Below are 10,520 nucleotides of genomic sequence, written 5' to 3' on the forward strand. Positions count from 1 at the left end.
TCTTTAAATCCAATGGATTTCAGCTTCCAGATCATGTCATTTAATGATGTTTGTGTGTTTTCACAGGAAAAGTGTCACCAATACTGGCCAGCGGAGCGCTCCGCTAGATATCAATACTTTGTGGTGGATCCCATGGCGGAGTACAACATGCCGCAGTATATCCTCAGAGAGTTCAAAGTGACAGATGCTCGGGTGAGTCCTGAAATACAACAAACATATATTGGCTACTGAATGATTTCCATCTTCATTTACCTTTTGTAAGACTTTTGCATGGTACCTCGATGTGTTATTTTGGGGCATTTCTTGGAAATACAATTGACTACCATAAAGTATCCCAGGTATTTCCAAGATCATCATGGGATTAGCATGGGATGTATCCAAAAACACAGTATTACCATGGTACCATGTATGAAATCATCGAAATACTGTAGTACTTTGATATTGTGGTATTAAACTTTACATACCCTGGTACTCCAAGGCAGAATACCATATTTTCTTCAAAGATTATCATGTTTTCTTGGCATCATAAGGGAAAAACATGGTAATGCCACAGTATTTTCCTGTATACCATAGTACTGAGTGATTACCACATTTATATGTCTTTGTATTTATATGTATGTTATTATTATGACATATATCTAATAAAAATCATAAATCATGTGGTGAAAATATTAATATTATTATTTAGGTGTATATTATTTACATTAAATATTTATTTTATATAAAAATACAATAATATTTTTATAGTTTATAGTTTAGCAATTCTATATTAATATAAAAATTGAACTTGAATTATATTTTGAGTATTTTAATTTCTTATATGTGTATATATTGATTATTTTGTATACATTATAATATTTTATCATGTACATCATGCGGTAAAAACATGGTAATACTATGGTATATTATTATTTATTTATATAAAATATATATAGAAATATAACCCAAGCAATATTTACCTGCATGTTTGCATTTATATTTTTAGCATTATTACATTATATAATAGTTTTTATTTAATTATTATTTTTATTATATTTATGAATGTCATTAATAGTATTTAGTAAATTTAATCATTTCTTAATAATAATCAAAAATTACTATTGACCGTAAATATTGACGTATATTGTGGCATAAAAACAAGGTTATACCTAACCCTAACCCTAACCCTAACCCATGTCTGAATATCCCATCAAGAGAGCGAACACTAGCAGAACCGCTCTCTTAACTACTTCACCCCTCATCAGTCGAGTTGCCTTTCCGGCAAACCTCTAAAGCGAAACACTCTGACAGTCGGCGTATGAACGCGAGAGGACGGGCCCGAGACAAAATGAGCATCCCGAGCGTCACTCATTCCAGCCGAGCACTTTAATTGTGATTGAATCATCCAGGCCGGCTTTCCAGTAATCAGACTGCAGCAAGAATCAAAGAGAGCTTTAATCAGAGCCGACTGGAGGAGGCGGGGCCTGGGCCGAGGCATGATGGGATACCACCATGCTGGCTTTTGCAGGAAACCAGTCACGTATTTAATCACACAATTGGACACACATCACTCGGCCCTGTAGTGTGTGCGCAGAGTTCAGTCCTGATGTTTTCTTTCACCCTTCTTATGTTGCAGCAAAAACGAACTGCACATGCAAACAAAAACCAAAGACACCAGCATTAGGAGACAGGAATGTAGAGGAGTTTCTGTTTTTGTGTCTGCTGTGTAACGGTTGTGATCCAGAAACCTCGTTGTTGGACTGTGGTTAAGTGTGTTTGATCTGCCGGACTCTGACTGTAGGGATGAGTGAATATCTCCAGCCCTTTCGGCTTTAATTGTGCCTGGTTCTGCCTGAGCTTCCCTTCGATCGCTTGTTTCTCTGTCCTGGCCGTCGCTCTCCACTTCATCCATCAGGGTTTCTCCAGCCCATCGATTAGCAGCACAGTCACTCCGGCCGGTTAAATCCCGTATCGGCACGCCTCCGTCCAGATGAAGCCATCCATCCACTGCTGTTGTGTGCAGTGAAGGATTGTGGGAATGAAAGAGACTGACGTTTGGTGTTTGTGTTTATCTCTCAGGACGGCCAGTCCAGGACCGTTCGGCAGTTCCAGTTCACCGACTGGCCGGAGCAGGGCGTTCCTAAATCAGGAGAGGGCTTCATTGACTTCATCGGACAGGTGCATAAAACTAAGGAGCAGTTTGGACAGGACGGGCCCATTTCTGTCCACTGCAGGTGAGGAAGCATCCCGTCGCCCTTTCAGTTGAGCACAAAAACACACATATACAGTGGCATGCCAAAAGTTTGGGCACCCCTTGCAGAATCTGTGAAAATGTGAATACTTTCAACAAAATAAGAGAGATCATACTAAATGCATGTTATTTTTTATTTAGTACTGTCCTGAGTAAGATATTGTTCATAAAAGATGTTTACATTTAGTCCACAAGACAAAAGAAATTGCTGAAATGATTAAAATAATCCCGTTCAAAAGTTTGTGAACCCTACTGTGTTCTGTTACCTGATGATCCACGACTGTCTTTCTGTTTTGTGATGGTTGTGCATGAGTCCCTTGTTTGTTCTGAACAGTTAAACTGAGCAGCGTTCTTCAGAAAAATCTTTAAGCTCCTGCAGATTCTTCAGTTTTCCAGCATCTTACGCATATTTGAACCCTTTCCAGACTGAGGACATTTGAGGGACTCTATTAAAAAAGATTCAAACATTCACTGATGCTCCAGAAGGAAACAAGATGCATTAAGAGCTGGGGGGTGAAAACTTTTGGAATTTGAAGATCAAGGTAAATTGTACGTAATTTGTGTTGCGGGAAACATACAAGTATCTTCTGTTGCTTACGAAGGCCTAGAGGAACTAAACTGGAAAAAAATATTTCAACAAAATAAGATAAATGTGGACATTTTCATCTGGTTCAAAAGTTTTCACCCCCCAGCTCTTAATGCATCTTGTTTCCTTCTGGAGCATCAGTGAACGTTTGAACCTTTTTAAATAGTTGTGTTTGAGTCCCTCAAATGTCCTCAGTGTGAACAGATGGATCTCAAAATCATCCAGTCACTGCTGGAAAGGGTTCAAATAAAAAATAACATGCATTTAGTATGATCTCTCTTTTGATAAAATTATGCACATTTTCACAGATTCTGCAAGGGGTTCCCAAACTTTCGCATGCCATTGTACTGTATTTATAATTACAGTCATTTTTACACGAACATATACATTTTCTTCTTCTTTTTTGGAACTAGCAGTGCATTATACAGATAATCTTGGGTTCATGGATCTCAATCACTCAACACCAGTACAAATGTGCCTGTGAATTATATTAAATGATATCATCATTCAGGAGATGATGATTTTTGGGGTCAAACACCTATTTTTGTGTTTCTGGAGTTACAGGAATTTGATGTCTATCTCTTGTTTTTCTCTCTCATCCGTCTCTCGGTCTCTCGGTCTTCAGCTTGTGCTTCATGTGGCGCCGCGGCTCCTTCAAAGAGACGTTTTTATGCTGTCTTTGGTCTTTTTTCTGATCTTGACTGCATTGCATCATCTTGTTTTCCAGTAAAAATATCCAAACATTTTATTTGAGAAGATACAAGATACATTTATTTGAGAAGCAAAAATAGCACACATATTTTTCCCACACAAATGTATCAAAGTTAAGTGAGTTTTTTCTTAAAACAAGAACAAATTTCAGCAAATAGGGTTAGAAAATATAATCTAATTTCTCCTTTGAATGAAGTTGATTTTTCTGACTATTTGTTCTCGTTTTAAGCTTAAACTCACTTCATTTTGATAAATCCTTCAGAAAAGAGCACTTAATATCTTGATTCTCAAGTAAATGTTGTTTGATTTATGAATGTTTTGATATTTGTACTGGACACTAAATAAATTCATTTGAGTTTAAGAAATAAGTGTGAATATATATTAACTTACACAGAAAAAAAAACTCATCTATAGTAAGAATATTAAATTATATCTTCATAATGTATCATTAAAAAATATATTTTAATTATATAGGTTTTTTCAACTTCTATAAAATATATAATTATAATAATATAATATATCAAATATTAAGAACACAGTTTTATATAATTATACATAATAAGGATAATATATAATCGTTTTATATGTTAATACTATAATATTATTAATGGATTACTTGAAATATTTAATAATTTATTATACATTATTTATTATAAAATTATTTAAATTTTACATTTATATAAAACCTTTAAATATAATAAAAAATTTAATTATATTAAGAATATAGCAAGAATTTTATATAATTATATAATAATGATACTTTTACTGTGTGTGTAGCAATGAAATAATATTAATAGTAATTGTTATACTAATTTATTATACTGATAATAAATCTATTGTAATAAATATTTTTGAATGTATATAAAGAGAGAGAGAGAATAAAGTATTTAAAGTAATTCATATTATTGTGTCATAACATTTTACTTTTTTAGTAAATATAATTTGATTTATGAATCTTTAAATATTTATCCTAGAAAATGACAAAAATACTGAAGAAAATCCTGTTTTGCAGTAGGCCTATATGAGAAAAATAAATGGACGCTTAATTAAAATTATTAAACACAAATTTAAAGGTGAATTTATTTTGTCTTAAGAATGTTTTTCCACTGAGTTATTGATTTTTGCAGGAACCACTCTTTACATTTGGTTCTTTTGTCTTGGACGATGGTTGACAGTTTTCAACTCCTCCTTTAATCTTCCTCTCTCACTCTCTCTCTCTCCATCCATCCATCCATCTCTCCCCCAGATTTCATATCTAATAGAGCCACATGGTTTTGTCATTAATTGCATGATTACGTCGACTGAATGGAAGTGTAAATCCTCTCATTCAGCGCGTCTTCACGCCTGTCAGATCTGAAAGTCTATCTATTTAACCAGCGCTTGGGCTGAAGTCTGAGAGCGGAGCCACTTCTTTCTTTCTCCTCCTTTCTTCGGCCTCCTTTCTGGAGGATTCTGGCAGCTCGGACGGACAGAAACGTCAAAAGCGTTTTGTTTTCCTGACAGTCACCGTCGTGAGACTCCCAAGTGCTTTTTCATTAGATTCCCCGACTCTCCCTACGAGGTTACATCATTACAACGCCGTGCTGTGATTGGTTCGTTGTCTCAGCCAATCGGAGGCCTCCGTTAGACGCTTTCCCAAGCCGTTTGTCACGTTTGATTCCCAAGTGAAGGAGAAGGGAGAAATAAGCCCGTTGTCATATCAATTATTGTTGGCTTGGTGAAATCGCTCGCCACCAAAGCAGCTTATGAAGCAGCCTTGAAAAATCAGACTTAAGACTCGTCTATTTCTAGCGCTGTCACGGCGAGACGAGCTTAGAGCGCACATTTGTTCAAACTGAATGAGTCTGATTTATTCTGGTGCTGTTTAGATAGATGGCTGTAGCGTGAATACAGAATAGTATACTAGCCAGGGCTTTTGAAATAGTGTAGTATACAGTATGTGTAATGTGCAAGAGCGCACTGTGTGGAAAACTGTATCCCACAATGCACTTGAGCTTCCCCTTACAGTGTGATGAATGATTGGACATAATGCAATGATTTTTTATGTAAATCTCCCAGAATTATTTTATTAGACCAACCGCACAAATATTTAACTTAACAAAATCACATGTATTTATTTATTGTTTATAAATACTTGAATTAAACTTGTAGTATTGAGTAGTTTTTTTTTTTCTTTTTTTTTCGTAAAATTTAAATGCTACCAATTTATTTATTTATTTAATATTTTATTAATCTGTAATGTTTTTATTTTATTTTATTCATCATGTATTATACATTTATTAAACTCAGGAAAATAGTGTACCTTTGAGTTTTTGTTTTAATTGTTGTTTATTTATTGTTCTTTTATTATTTTTATATTTTATAATTTATTATTGATATATAATTTTCTTAGACCAACCACATCTTCTTAAATAACAAAGTCACATTTATTTTTATTTTTTTATTTTTTTTAGATTTAACTAGTATTTTATTAGTTATTGGTTGTTTTTAAATATTTTATTAATGTTTTGTTATTCTTTTTATTTATTATTTATTATTAATTGAATAAACTGGTGAAAATTGTGAAGATTTTGTTTTCAAATCCACATTTTATTTTTGTTTGTTGTTCTTTTATTATTTTTATTTATTTTTATTTTATTATTTATTGTAGTTATATTACTTTCTTAGACAAACCACACCTTCTTTTATTACCAAAATCAAAAATTTAATTTTTAGATAATTGGATTAAACCAATATTTTACGAGTTGTAGTTTGTTTTTGTATTTGATTTTGATTTGTATTTTGATTTAATTTATTATTTATTACAAATTGATTAAACTTGTGTACTAATATTTAGTAGTTTTGAGTTGAGTTTTTTTTATTATTTATTATAAATTGATTAAACTTGTGTACTAATATTTAGTAGTTTTGAGTTGAGTTTTTTTTTTTTTCAAATCCACTGGTTTATGACCATTTATGCTAACAAACTGACCCTTTTCCACTGCACCATCATCAGTTTCACAAAGTTTCACAGAGCACTTTTTAACACAAGCTTGTGTTTTCCTCAATGCAGTGCCGGTGTGGGCCGGACCGGGGTCTTCATCACACTAAGCATCGTGCTGGAGCGGATGCGCTACGAGGGTGTGGTGGATATCTTTCAGACGGTCAAAATGCTGAGAACGCAACGGCCAGCAATGGTGCAAACAGAGGTGAGAGTCCAGAGCTTCTGTTTTACGACAGATTGTCTTGTTTAATAGCTGGACGTTTGGCAAATTGAAGTAATAACGAATGCCGATGCATTTGTGTTTTGCTTTACAGGACGAGTACCAGTTTTGCTATCAGGCGGCTCTGGAGTACCTTGGAAGTTTTGATCACTATGCAACGTAAAAAGCCATTTTTGTTCCCCCCGTCCCACAAAGCCCCCTCCCCCAACAGCCTCCTGAGCCATAAAAACTTGCTTGAAACCAGGAAACGATGACAACTATACACAATTTATAACAATTTTGGGAAGAATCATCTTTTGGAACCAATCAAAATGCATCGTGTGTATCCCTAATTGGACAAGCAACACTAGAGAAGTGCAAACAGATCCCAAACCCCTCTACATCCCAAGCTCGTGATGGAGGAACCAAATGTTTTGGCTCAGGCTGTAAGGCGGGAATAACCATCTAGGTGCCGGACCACTAACTTTACCTCAAGTGTTCGGACATGGAGGACAAGCATTGTTTCTTTTCAAACTAACTGTATGAACATATTACAAAAAGACATGAAGGAAAAGTCAGTGAGATACAACATGACCACAAAATTAAGTATAAATGATGAGCACCTAATTGGTTGGAACTTAAAATCCTCCTTTGTTTTCTAAAATGGCAAAGTTTCCATTGAAATGTCATCTGTTGGTGTAACAGTAGTCGTCTTTGCTGTCTTCAAAGGAGAAGTTGGAGCAATGGTACAGACAAGACTTCTTTTGCTGCTCTCGTCTTGGATCCAAGCCTCTCCTTGACTGACATGTTGCCATTCAGACAAAATTGGGAACCACTTAAGAAGCAATTTGAGGCAAACCATTCATCCACTTGAGAAAGTTACTCTCCTCTTGAAACCACTGGAATCGCCAAACAAGTACTCGACATGTCTTGAGCCGTTCAGGCATTCAAGTAAATGGTCGAAACCTAATTGCATTGGTTTCTTGAGGTGGGGACAGCTTTTCTGTGCTTTTGAGGACGTGCTAGTGAACTTTTCTGCCGGTGAAGCTCCATCTTAACTTCTCGAGAGCCAATGGGAGCGTGAAATATTGTGTCAACTGTAAATCAGGACAAGAAGTTCCACCAACAAAGTCTCGAGTTTCTTTGGTGCCATTTAGCTCCATTTCTATCCTTGAGAGCCAATGGGAGCTTGACCTGTTGTGTAATTGGGAGATTTGGACCAGAGGAACCAACAATGAAGTCTCACTTTTCTTTGACGAAGTATGGTTCCATTTCCATCTTCAAGAGCCAATGGGAGCTAGACCTGTTGTGTAAATTGGAGATTAGGACCAGAGGATCCACTAAGTCAGTCTTGAGTTTCTTGGGCGCAATGTAGATCAATCTCCACCTCTCAAGAGTCAGTGGGAGCGTGAAATGTTACGTCATTTGGAGATAAAGACCAGTGGAACCATCAACAAAGTCTCGGGTTTCTTCAGCACCTTGTAGCTCCATTTCCATCCTTGAGAGCCAATGGGAGCTTGACCTGTTGTGTCAATTGGAGATTACGACGAGAAGAACCACCAACAAAGTCTTGCGTTTCTTTGGCGACTTCATCTGATACATTGACTGGTCTCTCCATTGACGTACACAATGCATTTGGCAGACCTGATAGGAGATGCATGGCTACGTCTTGTTTCCAGTACTTCGACGTCCCCAGTGACCAATAATCATTTTTTCTTCTTTTTTTGGTTTTGTTTTGCTCTTGATACCAAACATGCTGCTTTTGCTCCATTATGCTGTACGTGTACATGTGAAGAGTCCGATTCACCAGATGTAAGTGTGCGAGAGCATGATTACGTGTGCTGGTCCCACCAATCTATCCATTTCCTTATGCCCCAACAGTCGCCCAGGATTAAATTGCATTTTATTGTCATCAACGGCCCATTCCTGGTTACTTTTGGATTTCTTGCGTTCAGTTGCTGGTTCTTTTTGAGGTGTTTCTTCAATGGATTTTGGCTAATGAAGAGCCAGAAATGGGCATATGTTTGCGCCATGAAACTGCGGTACAACTATCTTGTGAATCTGTTGTTGTAGGTGGGACTGTTTTACACACTCATGCATATGCGTACGAGGGGGAGGGGCCTTCGCTCGCCGTTAGAGCTGATTGGCTGTACTGGAGAATGCTTGAACCTGGAGTGTTCTGATTGGTGAGAGAATGAAAGAGCCGTGTGTAATCTTATTTCCAAAAAAGCCTTATTCTTGTAACATCATAGAAAAAAAAATCTAATGCATTATTGTTCTATTATTTTGACTATTATCTTCTTAACAGACATTTGAATTCTTGGTTTAGTGTTTTGCGTTTTTTTTTTTTTTTAACAAAGATACTGTATTCATTTTTTTTAATTAGCAAGGAAAAATAATGCTCATTTTGCTCATATTATGTTAAAAGACATTCTATTTTTTCACTGTAGAAATGTAACATGAGATGTGCTTGTGTGCATGTATACATAGACGAATGGGACGTGAATGTATACATGCACACTCACATATATGATATTTAAAAGCAAAATATAAAGATGTATCCAAATCTTCATATGCATAGCCTTTTTGGTTTTTGTTTTTGAAACGGGCACTCATTTTTATACCACCATAAAATTATGAAATTGTTTGTATGAAATCATGAATGACTTTTTATTGTTTTTGTTTTTTTAAAGAGTCTGGGAAATGCATTATCAGAAATGCAGAAATTTCCCATAAATCATTGCAGGAAGAGCTTTGACTTCCTGTTGCCCATTTATGAAGGCTGAATTATGATTGCAATCCTGTTGTTATTCATCAATAGTACTAGTATTAACTAAAGTATTACTTTTATAAAAGATGTAGAACTGGTTTACTAAATATTGAATTGAACAAAAAAAAAACAAAAAAAATTATCTATACTTTCCAAATTTTACAAAAAAAAAAAAACTGTTACAGCCCCATATCTGTGAAAGCTTTCATTTTTTGAAATATTATTTGTCTTTTACTTTTCAAACCACCGAATGTTCAATCGTTTGTTAGATATCAACTAAGATCCTGAATATAATGCCTGTAAATAAACAAATATATATTATATGTATTTGTATAATTGACCCACAAGATTTCTGTCTTTGAACAAAACTGAGATATCAACAATAACAAAAAAAGTTTATGCTAATGGAAACCTTCCGCAGTTTTGAAAGAAGCTTTGTCTCATGCTAACAGCTCTGTTTATCTCTCTTCACTTCATTCCTCTTTTTTTCTGATCCATTTGTTGTTGTTTTTCCCAACTCTTCACTTTTTTCTTATCTTAGCCAAAACACACTGCAGTCCAGTGGTGAGAGAAATCACAACACTTCTCCTTTTTCCATAAGACTTTGTGCATCACTCTTTTTTTTTACATTTGTAATACACTAATACATCTCCAAAATTAAAAAGTTAAAAATTCACTGAATTTCTCATTACTCAGTCATTTTTTTTACAGTTAAAATATCTTAAATTCAACGTGTTATTAAAATCAGTGCAACAAATTATTTAAAATGATTTTAAAGTAATGTGAATTTTTTTTCATTAAGGCAATAAAAATTATATATATATATATATATATATATATATATATATATATATATATATATATATATATATACATAAACTTTTTTTATTTTATTTTTGTTTGTTTTTTGAGTGGACTATGGTAATGAGTATTTCTGGTAAAAATCTTGAAAATTAAATGTTGTAATGCAAAACATATTCAAAACATACAAAAAAAAATCTTAATTTTATTTTTATTTTGGAGTGAAATATGACAAAGCAA

The 10,520-nt window shown here is 34.6% G+C and overlaps 1 protein-coding gene across 2 annotated transcripts in view; it reads left to right on the plus strand.

Moving 5' to 3' along the window:
* Positions 1–9,382, plus strand: part of LOC113081672 (receptor-type tyrosine-protein phosphatase S-like) — a 134,834-nt gene extending 125,452 nt beyond the window's left edge. For both annotated transcript variants that reach the window (XM_026253695.1, XM_026253696.1), the window contains 4 exons: positions 67–192; positions 2,059–2,213; positions 6,580–6,715; positions 6,825–9,382. In XM_026253695.1, coding sequence (XP_026109480.1) covers positions 67–192; positions 2,059–2,213; positions 6,580–6,715; positions 6,825–6,893 — 486 coding nt within the window. In that variant the 3' untranslated portion in view covers positions 6,894–9,382. The remainder of the gene's footprint in view (positions 1–66; positions 193–2,058; positions 2,214–6,579; positions 6,716–6,824) is intronic.
* The last annotated feature ends 1,138 nt before the right edge of the window (positions 9,383–10,520 follow it).

The sequence above is a fragment of the Carassius auratus genome, unplaced genomic scaffold (assembly GCF_003368295.1).
Source record: "Carassius auratus strain Wakin unplaced genomic scaffold, ASM336829v1 scaf_tig00034894, whole genome shotgun sequence".
NCBI lineage: Eukaryota > Metazoa > Chordata > Actinopteri > Cypriniformes > Cyprinidae > Carassius > Carassius auratus.